Raw genomic sequence first — 13,997 nt, forward strand, 5'->3', positions numbered from 1 at the left:
TTGAGGTGCAACCCGTCCCTTCTGAATAGATGTCTTCTGCCCCAGAACTGGTCCCAATGCCCCAAGAATCTGAAGCCCTCCCTCCTGCACCGTGCTTCAAGCCATATATTGATCCTCCCCATATTCCTATTACTACTCTGCTAGCATGTGGCACTGGGAGTAATCTAGAGATTACTACCTTCGAGGTCCAACTCTTTAACCTCCCCCCCCCCCCATCTCCTGAAAATCTGACCATGGGATCTCAATACCTGCCTATGACGTTGAAACCAATGTGTACCACAAATTCTGGCTCACTCCCTTCCCCCTGCAGAATATCCTGCACCCTTTCTGTGATGTCCTTTGCACTGACACCAGGGAGGCAACACACCATGCAGGACTCAAATGACAGTTACAGAAATATTTGTCTGTCCCCTTGACTATGGAATCCCCTAGAGCAACTGCATTCCTACACTTTGCTGCTCCCTCCTGTACAATCCCTTGCCCATTGGGGCCATTGTCTGGACTGCACTCCTTCAGGGTATCATCACTCCTAGCAGTCTCCAGTGCTGAGTACCTGTATGAGAGTGACTCCTGCACCTCCTGCCTCTTCCTACTCTTCCGGATGGCCACCCACCTAGTATCCTGAATTCTTACTTCCTGTGGGTTGACCACCACTTGGAAAGTGCGATTCAGGAAACTCTCCTGCTCCCTGATGCTCTCCAGTGACTCTAGCTGCTCCTGAGTTCAAGCTGAAGCAGCTGGAGACACTTCTGACATACATGGTCGCTCAAGACAGGTGAAGTGTCCTGGAGTTCCCACATTGCGCAGGAATTGCAAGCAGCAGGTTGCAGCTGCCCATCCATGATCTATAAAAAAAACTCTATTCCCTCTTTTAGAATCTAGTTGGTACCTTGTTTAAACTATTAATTTTAATTAATGCCTTTCAACCTGTTCTGTGCTACTACTCTTATTAATTCACTCACTGTTCTACTCACGCTGATTGAGATTATTAATTTCCAGGCTGCTAATTTGAAAAAATGCCCTAGTTTAGAGAGAGAAAAAGAGAAATACTCACCAACCAATCACTTACCCACTTACCTGTGATATCACACTTTGTTTTTTATTCTTGGTTTTCTCTGACAATGCTCTTTCTCTTTCCACTGTTGCTTTATCCCTGCTGTGCTTTCAGACCTTCTGCTGTAAAGACCTTGAACATAGGTAATTCTTGCTTTTTGTTGGGGCCCAGTATTCTTCGTAAACCTTATTCATTGTAGGAGACTTTTCTCTCTTGGGGTTCATGTGTCTTCAGTGGATTTAGAGGCTTGTGAGAAAGAGATGGGAGCAGACAGGAGAGATCTTCTCAGTTCAAGAGCAAACAGACACTCTCAGTTCAAACTGTTTGTACAATTCAGAAAAACCCAGGTTGCCAAGCAGGTTAGTCATGTAACTAACTAGTCTGACCACGTCTTGGATTGTATCACCTTAGCAGTCTCTGGAATGCTCCTCTTACACATAATACCTGGTGATCAAGGTCCATTGTGGGTTGAATGTGTCAGGGAATGGTCCTTTGTCCTTCCAATCACCATTAGTTAATAAGCAAATGTCTTTTCCAGCCACGTGTGATCTGTTTAACAAGTCCTTTCTTCACTCCAGTAACAGTTTAAAATCAATGTTCATGACAAAATGAATGTGCTTCATTCTTGGCAGGTGGGGGCCTAGCATGACAAGGCAAATGGATTTGAATGTAGGCAAATGAAAGCTCATTCACTTTGGGGACATAAAAAGGATAGATCATAGTACTTTCTAAATGGGGAAAAGCTAGAAATAATTGAAGTCCAAAGAGACTTGGGTGTCCAGATACCTAGATATTTAAGTGTCATGAACAGGCACAGAAAATATCCAAGGCTAATGGAGTCAGGTCGCAGATCAGCCATGATCTCACTGAATGGTGCAGCAGGCTCAAGGGGCTAAATGGCCTACTCCTGTTCCTATATTCTGAAGCTCTGGAATTCCCTCTTTAAACCTATCTGCCTCACTCTCTTCCCTTAAGATATGCCTTAGAACATACTTTTTCCTTTCCTCATAGATCCTTAAGTGACTTTGTATCAAGTTTTCTTTGATAATGCTGCTGTGAAGTGCCTTGGGACATATTCCTGCTTTAAAGACACTATATAATTACAAGTTGTTGCTGTATTGATGGTTACTTCCATTTGGAGAGGGGGGGGGGGTGGGGTGGGTGGTGCGGTGGTGGTGGAGAGTTACGTTAAGAATAGTAGAAAATGGGTCAAGAAGATGAAGACTGATACTTTAGGTTTAGTATACTGTGAAATGGCCATCTGTTGCACCTGAATTAAACTGATTGCCTGCAATGCAAAGGCAATCCAAAATGAAACAATACCTTACTTTTGCAACTATCCAGTTGCCTTTGATCTCTGGGTTAAGATGATCTTGTCACAATAATGGCTGCTCTCTTATGGGGCATCCTTATTTTATTGAAGATATAGATGACAGAATGTTCTGCGACTGAATAGAATTGGGACTGATATATGATGTGTACGAAGGAGGGGTTCTCAAATCATTCCAACAGATTAGACAGCAATTCAAGCTGTCATATAATTCATTTTATAAGTACTTCACAGTTTAGAGGGGCAGAAAAGGATGACTTAGGTACCTTTGACCCCCTTCGAGCAAATTGACTGCCGTGTTTTCCTACATCACAACAGTGACTACACTTCAAAAGTACTTTATTGGCTGTAAAGGGATCTGGAACATCCTGAGGTTGGGAAAGGTGATATATAAATGCAAATCCTGTCTTTTCTTTTCCTTGGGTGTTGACTTTGTGACTCTCCTCTTCATGTATTACGAAAATCTGCTAAGTTCTCCCCTTCTCAGGGGATGGTGTTGCATGCAATAGCCAGGGTAGAGAGGGTAAACAATGTTAACGATCCAAAGATATGTTTGTTGGAGTTCATGTTGGCAGTCAAATCTTCATAATGATTATGGCAGAATGGTTATATCGGTACTTTAGGTAACAAAGAGGTTCATTCGGCTGGCAGGATGCTCAAAGAAGGTGCTGGATCTAATCTTTAATTTGTGCCTAGTTAGCTGGCATTGCTCTTCTGCCTGAGGACACTGAACACAGGAGTGAAATTAACTAACATGGCACAGTTCAGTGATCAAACGTGAGCTGTTAGTGGTCTGTATGCTTTAGGATCACATTGTGCAATGTCTCTATCTATTGACCCATGGAGAAAGCCTACATCATTAATTTATAGCTTCCTGGCAGTGCTAGTATATTGTAATTGCAAGGTTGGCTTCAATCATCATAGACACAAGGCACAGAACCTTTCAGGAAATGATAAGATAGTTGCAAATGGGATAATTCTTATTATGGACTGTTCTCATTAATACCAAGTGGCTATTTATGTGTGCTGTGTCTTTAAACAGGAATAGAATCCAGGCAGATTTCAGAGCTGGATTTTTTCTTGCACATTTGCTTTCAGTATCTATCTTGTTATTATGCCACCTATTTTGCAGAAATGCTTCAAAATTAGTCTATCATCTTTCATACTGTCAGACAGATACATGGAAAATATCACTCTCATCAAATCCCTTTGTGATGTTCTGGGCTGGATTCTGTGCTCGCTTTGAAGGGGGGTTCTATGATGGGGGTGTTGTGGGGGGGGGGGGGAGCCGGAGAATCGGAGCAGAGTCATCCACCACGGAACCCGACGCCGTAATGCCGGTTTCCAACTTTCTCGGAGGCAGCCAAGTTCCATGGTGGCACCTCCGCCACTCTGCAACCGGACTGTACTTTAAGTATGTTAAATACCATTTTGTATGAAGTAGGATGTAATTCGCCGTGATCCTATCATCTGTTCGCAATCTTCTGCTCGACGTGCGGCACTCACGTGCCTTCATTTCCCCTTCTTTGAAAAGCTGGCGCCACCGAGGCGAGAGTCGGTGCCTGCAAAGGTTAGGTAAGTTATGCGTTGTTACCCTGTTGAATTTGTTTTAACATTGGACATTGCCACTAAGGTCAATCTGCAGATGTGAGGGGAGGTTGGAACTCTGCAAGTGGGTACTGTTGGCAGGTGTGGGGGGGGGGCAAGGGGGAAAATCTGCAAGTCTATACTGTTGAGGGGGGGGGAGGGCGGAACTCTGCAAGTGGGTACTGTTGCAGGGGGAGGGATGAACTCTGCAATCCAACATCAGGAGATACCGTAAATGGCGTCGCCAAAGCCACCCCTGCCATGTGATTAGGGAGGACGGCCGCCATTATTATGCTAAGTGGCCACAATGCCACAGGCGGGACGGCCAACATTTTGCGCACCTATCACCAGGAGCGGCTGCACGATAATAAAATCCAGCAAGCAGCAATGTCACAAATGTGTCAAATTCTATTTGAACAATGGTTAACTTTTTAAAAATTCAATCTTGGAATATGGGCAAGCAAGACCAGCATTTATTGCCCATCTCTAGTTGACTTTGAGAACTTGGTGGTGAGCAACCTTGTTGAACTGTTGCAGTCCATGTGGTAAATGTACTCCCACAGTGCCATTAGCCAGGGAGTTCAAGGATTTTGATATATTTCCAAGTCAGGATGGTATGTGATTTGGAGGGGAACCTGGAGGTGACGGTTTTCCTATGCAGCAGCTGCCCTTGTCCTTCTAGGCGGTAGAGGTCACAGTAATTATGTTACTTGTCAAAATGTGAAAATCAACCAAAGAAGTAAGTTGAGCACCTATCTTGCATTTGCAACAGGATTATACTGTAGTTACACTGTGACCGTATTAGAATATTGTTAGATGTTGTTGAAGCTTGTGGCCCTTGTAACAGTTATGAAGGACCAAAGGTTTATAGCCTGGGTGCTGTACAAAGAACAAAGAACAAAGAACAGTACAGCACAGGAACAGGCCATTCGCCCCTCCAAGCCTGCACCGATCTTGATGCCTGCCTAAACTAACACCTTCTGCACTTCCGGGGCCCATATCCCTCTATTCCCTTCCTATTCATATATTTGTCAAGATGTCTCTTAAACGTCGCTATCGTATCTGCTTCCACCACTTCCTCTGGCAGCAAGTTTCAGGCACTCACCACCCTCTGTGTAAAGAAATTGCCTTGCACATCCCCTCTAAACTTTGCCCCTCGCACCTTAAACCCATGTCCCCTAGTAACTGACTCTTCCACCTTGGGAGAAAGCTTCTGACTATCCACTCTGTCCATGCCGCTCATAACTTTGTAAACCTCTATCATGTCACCCCTCCACCTCCGTCGTTCCAGTGAAAACAATCCGAGTTTTTCCAACCTCTCCTCATAGCTAATGCCCTCCAGACCAGGCAACTTCCTGGTAAACCTCCTCTGTACCCTCTCCAAAGCCTCCACGTCCTTCTGGTAGTGTGGCGACCAGAATTGCACGCAATATTCTAAGTGTGGCCGAACTAAGGTTCTGTACAGCTGCAACATGACTTGCCAATTTTTATACTCTATGCCCCAACTGATGTAGTTTATCTGTTCCAGGTATTCAGCTCCTGGCATCAGTTGTAACATCAGGAATATGGTTTGTGGTACTGGGAGTGGTGGATGGTGAGCCTTGCTGTCCCTGCTCTTGCACAAGTGATTGTCCTTCATCTGTGAAAATATTCAGTGACTGTCAGAAGGTCATTCAACCCTAGGAAGGCTTCCCAGATGAACCTTTCTATGCTAAGTAGCTGCTTCGAGTCGACATGCTAAATCACAAAGTCTTTTATTGCTGGCCCATCCAAAGCATTCATACAAAGTTGTGGTCTATTAAGTGCTCCTGTGGAGAGTAAAGGCCAACCCAGATTAGTTGAACCAAATAGCCTGTTGCAATATTGTGACACATACTTATTTCAATGTATGTGTGGTTATACTCCAGCAGGGCACAAGTGCAAGGTGCAACTTATACCTGAAATCACCACCACGCTGACATCTTAAAGGGACTTCACATTGCAACTGAATGATGCATGTTCATTTACTTGACGCACAGGTTGGGTTTCAGGTTGGCCTTGTCTGTCACTGGAGGACAGATTTTCTGTTCCGCGTGGCTAGTGGCACCATTGAGCAAGCTGGGACTGAGAAATCAGATGGAAATCCTTATTGCTGCTTGTCTATCAATTTTCCTATCTTTTTCTTGCACCATATGTGTGTGAGTTTTGTTTCATTATTTAACTGAATGGTAATCCATGCAAATAAAACACAGTGCAAAGGGAAGTATGCAATAAGGTTCTTAACGTGGGAGATGGCATCAGTGATCTGCTGTTCTTTGGAAAATGCAGCAGTGCTGTGAAAGTGAGCAACCATGTCGTGCTGCTGTTGCTATTCTTGGCAAAAGGAGGAGAAAGTGAGCAACGCATTAATCACTTGCTTCATACATCGTTGGGCAGCAAATTGGCTGAAATTGCAAATGGTCCATTTGCTAGGCTGAAAGGAGGCAAAAGTGGAAAGATTCAGAGAGGAGGTGGCTTCGACTGCCCGTAGCAGTGTCCTCTTTATGGTTAAGTTTGATGCAACAGCAGGCTTAGTTCACTTCTGCACAATAAAGCCCATGGTGGTAGCTCTCCTCTGTCATTGTTAGTTAATTGTACCAGGGCAAGCAGGTATGATTATTGGCAAAATGCGGGGTAGAAACAATTGGAGTCTGGTTCCATTTGATCTCCATGACATTGCTTCTTTGATCTTTATTTTGCTTACAATCCAGTGAAAAAGGGGTTTTGAAAAGCAACCCCCGCATCTTGTGCTCAAGGAGCTGGAGGAACGAAATATATATCGGTACCTTTAAGATAATAATCCTGTCAGCAACTAATGTCCATTCTACATGGATGAACCTCATGGGAAACCTGGGATGCTACCAATGACCTCAGTGTCCTGGGCTGAGAAGAGGAAAATCAGCCACAGTTCTTACACCTGATAGCTATCCAATCACTCCTGGAAGGCAGTGCATGTGGATGAAGGTGGAATTGAGTTTAGCTATGGCACCACCACAGTTGAATAACCTATCAATACTTACAGACTGGACTCACATATGAAAAATGGCCAATCAGGCAAAGTACTAAAGTGCAACCATTTCCCCTGTATCTGCAGAAGGAGGGAAATTTGCAAACAAATAATCCTGCCTCCGTGTCATTTAAGGTGCTAGTCCAAGAAAATTAGAGAGTATACTGGCCACTATCTGATTATTTGTTATCTGCTTCAAGTAAACAGAGCAAAAGGAAATGTACAATCATCACTTGTTTCAGGCTAATCACACTAGAAACTGCTTGAGAATGAAGTGAACTGGTTTGTTTAAATGGACACTTTTCTCCTCAGTACTCCTCAGTGTTAAGAAGGAATGTATTAATCTGCAGTCAAATTTTTCTATTCATTTCCATTCTTTTCAATGACTCTCTGGATTTTGTGGACGTAGCTCCAATTAGAAGCAATGAAAGGATCAGAAGCTTGTATAACCCGCATGGGAATGCTGAAGACAGTTTGGAGCGCTCCAACTTTTGTCAAAACTGAGAGGAGCTAATTTACCAACAAGCATTGAAACCTCGAGGACTTTCCTTGGTCTTTATGACTCAATCACACATTAGGCAGATGAGCTATCAGGCAGCCCATCACTGTAATCATTTTAGTCTCTATTCTACCTTGCGCTACCTTGTGATTCTCTTCACCCCAACCTACATTCATTGTGCATGCCTTTAACTCCAACAACTTTCAGTGTGTTTAGTGTGCAAGTTGTTTATTATTTGATACTATAAAGTCAAATTAGGAAGGGAAAAGAAAGGAATTGAAAAAGAAAATTGGAGGCATCAGAAGCTGCTCTCTATTTTTAAGTTCAAATACAAGTGATAAGATACAGACTGTTTCAATCTGCGAAAGTGCGTAGAATGTGCTTGGTCATCCATATAAACAGAGTCCGCTCACACCATTAAATGCAGGAGGCAGCTCCATTCATTTTAATCAAGGGACAAAGCATGGGAGAAGGCATTTAAAAATGATTACTTTTTTCCAACAAAAGTAAAATTATTATTGTACTTTTTATGCAATTTGCTACAAGTTATTTGAAATTTTTACACGATTAGAGGTAATTTGGCATGTTTTTTTTAAATAAATGATGTGACAGTGAACCTGCCTCCTACACTATGGCTGCACACCTCACTTTTGGAATGCTGTACATTCACAGCATTTACATTTCTTATTGGTTGCAGTAGCCTTCCAGATCGTAAAGGGAGCAGGTATTGTGACAGCAGTGATCCACTATCCCCCTCTTCATCATCTGATTCAACTGTTTATTGAATGGAAATGGCTGCTCAGTCTCATTTTCTTGAATGGACTCTTCACCACGTAATGCTGAAAGAGAATACTACAACAGTAAGTCATATTTTATTTCTCCTGTCCTCAGCAAGTCAGGCAGCATCTGTGCAGATTGAAGCAGAGTTAACGTTTCAGGTTGATTTGAAACGTTAACTTTCTCCACAGATGCTGCCTGACCTGTTGAGTATTTCCAGCATTTTCCACTTTTTTCTTTTACTGATTTCCAGCATCATCTGTGTTTTGATATTGTTTCCACAGGAAAGTTGGTTTGACCTTGGATTTTTCTTCCTATAGTGAAGCATCTGCCCATAACTATCCCGGCAGCCCTCCCTCCCTTACTCTATCCACAAAATCCTGAAATTGGACATTGAAAAGATTCACGAGAATGGTTTCAAGGAACTTTAGTTTTTAGTTTTAGAGATACAGCACTGAAACAGGCCCTTCGGCCCACCGAGTCTGTGCCGACCATCAACCACCCATTTATACTAATCCTACTCTAATTCCATATTCCTACCACATCCCCACCTGTCCCTATATATTTCCCTACCACCTACCTATACTAGGGGCAATTTATAATGGCCAATTAACCTATCCACCTGCAAGTCTTTGGCATGTGGGAGGAAACCGGAGCACCCGGAGGAAACCCATGCAGACACAGGGAGAACTTGCAAACTCCACACAGGCCGTACCCAGAATTGAACCCGGGTCGCTGGAGCTGTGAGGCTGCGGTGCTAACCACTGCGCCACTGTGCCGCAGGTATGTGGTTAGATTGGAGAAGCTGGGTCTATTCTCCTTGGAGAAGAGAAGATTAAGAAAAGATTTGATAGAGCTGCTCAAAATCATGAGGGGTCTGAACAGAGTAGTTCGGGAGAAACTATTCCCATTGGCCAAAGGATCCAGAATCAGAGGACACCTATTTAAGGTGATTGGCAAAAGAAGCAACAGTGACATGAGGAGAAACTTTTTTACGCAGCGAGTGTTTAGGATCTGGAATGCACTGCCTGAGAGTGTGGTGGAGGCAGATTCAATTGAGGCTTCAAAAGAGAACTGGATAATTATCTGAAGAGAAAAAATTTGTCGGGCTACGGGGAAAGGCTCGGGAGTGGGACTAGGTGAATTCCTCTTGCAGAGAGATAGCATGGACACAACAGGCTGAATGGCCTCTTTCTGTGCTGTATCCATTCTATGATTCTATATACATGAACAGAGACCTGCATTCCATTATTTCCCCATATTGTGTCAGTAAAGAAAAAAAGAACCTGCATTTATACCTCCATCATTAAGTTTACTTGAAGAACTTCTTATCTGAACATCTCACATTTCATGCATATATGGACTAACTCTCAGAAGGATTTCAAGAAACATTGAGACAGCAGTGAATGTGAAGAGATGCACACAATGGGGAGGAGGTAATAGGTTTGTCACATTAGCAAGCATATAGACGCACATTCACCAACATAGTTAAAAATCCCAATATCCTAATGTATCCATGTTTTATAGCAAAGAAGTTATGCTGAAGCTTTATAAATCACTGGTTCGGCTAAAGTTAGAGTATTGTGTCTAATTCTGGGCATCCTACTGGAATGGTACCAGGGATGAGATACTTCAGTAAAGTGAAGACATGGAGAAGATGGGGTTGCTTTCCTTAGAATGAAGGAGGTTAAATGATATTTTTAAAAAGGTGTTCAAAATTATGAAGCATTTTTATATAGAGTAAATAATGAGAAACTGCTCCCAGTGCCAGAAAAGTTAATAACCAAAGGCCAGAGATGTTCGATGATTGGCAAAAGAAGGGAGATGAGGAGAATATTATTTTACACAGTGAGCTAAAATGGTCTGGATGTAATGCCTGATAGTGTAGCGTATGCCCACCTGCAAGTTCCCCTCCAAGCTGCACATCATCCTGACTTGGAACTATATCGCTGTTCCTTCACTGTCATTGAGTCAAAATCCTGCCTTCCTAACAGCACTGTGGGTTTACCTACACCCCAAAGACTGCAGCAGTTAAAGAAGGCAACTCACCACCACCTTCTCAAGAGCAAGTAGGGATCGGCAATAAATGCTGGCCTGGCCAGCAACACTCACATCCCATGACCAAATAAAAAAAAGCAGATTCTATAGTAATTTTCAAAAGGAAATTGCATCTAAACTTGAAAAGGAAAAAATTGTGGGGCCATGGGGAAAGATCAAGCAAGGGAGTGGGATTAATTGGATAGATTCTTTAAAAAGGTAGCACAAGCATTAAAAAGAGTAGACAAGGACAATCTCGTAAATGTGAAGTGCTGGGATTTTCAAAAGTCCTTCGATACCATATAGTAGACTCATGACTAAAGTCAGAATATGTGGAATCAGGGGACAAGAAGCAGAATGGATTGTAAATTGGCTACAAAACAGAGAACAGAGAGTAGGAATTCACGGTAGTTACTCAGACTGGCAGAAAGTGGGAAGTATTGTTTCACAGGAATGGGTGCTAGGAACTCTGCTGTTCACCATTTACATAAACAATTTGAACTCAGGAATCAGAAATACATGGCCGGGCCAAAAGGGAATCTCGCCTTAGCTGTTTGGACTCCTGGCTGCAATTCATGGCGCTCGGCCAATTAACTGCCCAGCGCTGGGTTGCCGCCAAGAGCGGCTGGCCAATCCAGGAGTGGTGGACACTGCTGGAACTACAGCAGTCACTGGACCAGGAGCAGCCATGGAGCGCCGGATGCAGGTTAGTGGGGAGGGCTGACCTGGGCCAGTCCGGCAGGCCCTGGGGAGGGGTGGGGGGTTTTGGTAGTTGAGGGCAAGAGTGTGGGTGATCGTACAGGGGCGGACTTTGCCGCCAGGGTTCTCCGCGGGCCACAGATTACCCTTGGAGGAGGGCCGTACCACCGCACCTCCCCCCACCCCCAACCCCCAGCCCACATGGAGGCTGCCTGGAGTTACTGGGCAGCCTCCTTATTTGGCGGAGGGCCCCTCGGCTGCTGATAAAATAGCAATGGTGGTGGGAAGAGGTCCTTAAGTGCCCCTTAGTTGGCCACTTAAGTACCTCAATTGGCACCCCAGACTAAATTCAATAGTGTCAGGAAGGCAAAGGGCACTCCACCCTCCCCCCCCGCCTTCCCTCACAATTTTATGGGCCCCCTGCCACCCTGCCCATCCCTAGAGGGCCCATAAAATTGAGCCCACAATTTCAAAATTTGCAGATGACACCAAATTGGGCGTATATTTAATACTGAGAAAGAATGCAACGAAATACAAGAAGACAATAATAAACTTCTAGAATGGTTGTGTAAATTGCATGAATGTTGTGAGATGTTATGTTTTGGTAGGAGGAATAAAAAGGCCACATACTTCTTGGAAAATATAAATCTAAGTGGGGTAGAGGAGAAATGGATCCCAGGGTACAAATTCACAAATCATTAACAGTAACAATGCAAGTTAATGAGATTATAAAAATGCAAACAAAGCACTGGGATTCGTTTATAGTGGAATAGAATTGAAAAGCAGTGAAGTTATATTAAATTTGTGTAGAACCTTAGTTAGATCACATTTAGAGTACTGTGTGCAGCTCTGGCCTCCAGATTACTAAAAGGATGTAGAGGCACTGGAGAAGGTGAAAAAAGGATTTAGAAGGATGATACCAGAATTGAAAGGTATAACTGTCAGGAAAGACTGAACAGTTTGGGACTTTTTGTTATAGAGAAGAGACAGCTGAAGAATGATCTAATAGAGGTCTATAAAATTATGAAGGGGTTTGATAAGGTAGATGTAGAGTAGATGTTTCCACTTGTAGGGAGCCCAAAACTAGAGACCATCAATTTAAGATAGTCACTAATAAATCTAATAAAGTGATGAGAATTCTTTACCCAGCAAGTGATTACAATGTGAAAATTGCGACCACATAGAGTAGTTGAGGCAAATAGCATAAGTGTATTTAAGGGGAAGCTAGTGAAGTACATGAGGGAGAAAGGAAGAGAAGGATATGTTGATAGGGTTATATGAAGTAGGGTGGATGGAGGGTTGTGCAGAGCAGTGTCTGAATGGCCTGTTTCTGTGCTGTAAATATCTGTAATTCTATGTAATGATGGGCCCAATGGCATCCTTCTGTGTTGTATACTTCTATTAAAAGTATTAGCTGGGAAGTGGGACGAATTAGATAGCTCCCATGAGCGTTCCTCCACCACCCGTCCAAAGTCTGTCTGAGTGAAAATCTAACTTTCATGATTTAGATGCTGCTGGAACATGATTTTTGATCCCACACAAAATTCAGGATAACCATTTGATTACCCGCCATTAGGAGATGCAAAAAAATCCATTTATTACTTGCATTTAGAGTTAGGTGAACATACCTAGAAACTGCTCTGTGCCTTTTTTTGCTTTAGGTACATAGTAGAAACCCTTTTGTCCGCACACGAAGTATAGAGTCTCCACTAGGTGCGAACCACACAGGTGCTGTGAAGGTATTGTTTCTAATCCTTTAGGGCAAGAAAAGACGATCAATACAGCCACCAGCACGATTTGGTTCCAAAGCACCATTTCAATGATTAAATGTGGAACTCCCTTTTAAAAAGAAAAGAAAGAAAATGTTACATTTTCATAATGTCTTTCACATCCTCAGTATGTCCTCATGTGATTCACAGCCATTTGATTACTTTTGAAGTGTTATTTTTTTTATTATTTCCAAAATATCCTTTATTCGTAAAAATCTGTAAAAATTGCATTCTCAGACAGTTTTAAAACAGCACCAAGTCAAAAAATACAAACAGTGCAAAGGTGATCAGTTTCCTTCGATACAATTATGAGTTGCCTCACAACCCTTCCATTTCATTGTCATGCCATATACATTTTTACATTTACAGCACACAAAATTTTCCCGATACAGTTCGAGGGGTTTCCCATGGATCCAGCCCTTCAGTTCAGCTTGGTGGGGGGGACCTTACACTGTGGTCTTTCCCCATTGAGCCTTTGCTGTGGCTGCCCCAAGCTTTAGTGCATCCCTCAGCACGTAGCCCTGGACCTTGGAATGTGCCAGTCTGCAACATTCGGTCGTGGACAACTCTTTACGCTGGAAGACCAGCAACTTTCGGGCAGACCAAAGGGCGTCTTTCACCGAATTGATAGTCCTCCAGCAGCAGTTGATGTTTGTCTCGGTGTGCGTCCCTGGGAACAGCCCGTAGAGCACAGACTCCTGTGTTACAGAGCTGCTTGGGATGAACCTCGACAAAAACCACTGCATCTCTTTCCACATCTGCTTTGCGAAGACACATTCCAGGAGGAGGTGGGCAACCATCTCTTCCCCACCACAGCCACCGCGGGAGCATTGTGCGGAGGGGGCGAGACTTCGGGTGTGCATGAAGGATCTGACAGGGAGGGCCCTTCTCACCACCAGCCAAGCTACGTCTTGGTGCTTGTTTGAAAGTTCTGGTGATGAGGCATTCTGCCAAATGACTTTGACGGTCTGCTCGGGGAACAATCTGACAGGATCCACCGTCTCCTTTTCCCGTAGGGCCTTGAGGACATTCCGTGCAGACCACTGCCTGATGGACCGGTGGTCAAAGGTGTTTTCCTGCAGAAACTGCTCCACGAAGGATAGGTGGTACGGCACGGCCCAACTGCATGGAGCGTTCCGCGGCAATGTGACCAGGCCCATCCTTCACAACACCAGGGACAGATAGAACCTCAGCACATAGTGGCACTTGGAGTTTGCATA

General features: G+C 43.7%; 1 protein-coding gene across 1 annotated transcript; it reads right to left on the minus strand.

The window, feature by feature from the left end:
• Positions 1 to 8,179: 8,179 nt before the first annotated feature.
• On the minus strand, positions 8,180 to 12,823 carry LOC137376900 (insulin-like). Its single transcript, XM_068045858.1, has 3 exons — positions 12,660 to 12,823; positions 10,029 to 10,078; positions 8,180 to 8,334 (listed from the first exon to the last, which is right to left on the minus strand). The coding sequence occupies exons 1-3, from the start codon at positions 12,821 to 12,823 to the stop codon at positions 8,180 to 8,182; spliced, it is 369 nt and encodes a 122-aa protein (XP_067901959.1).
• Between the last annotated feature and the right edge of the window lie 1,174 nt (positions 12,824 to 13,997).

This window comes from Heterodontus francisci, chromosome 14 (genome assembly GCF_036365525.1).
Source record: "Heterodontus francisci isolate sHetFra1 chromosome 14, sHetFra1.hap1, whole genome shotgun sequence".
Taxonomy (NCBI): domain Eukaryota; kingdom Metazoa; phylum Chordata; class Chondrichthyes; order Heterodontiformes; family Heterodontidae; genus Heterodontus; species Heterodontus francisci.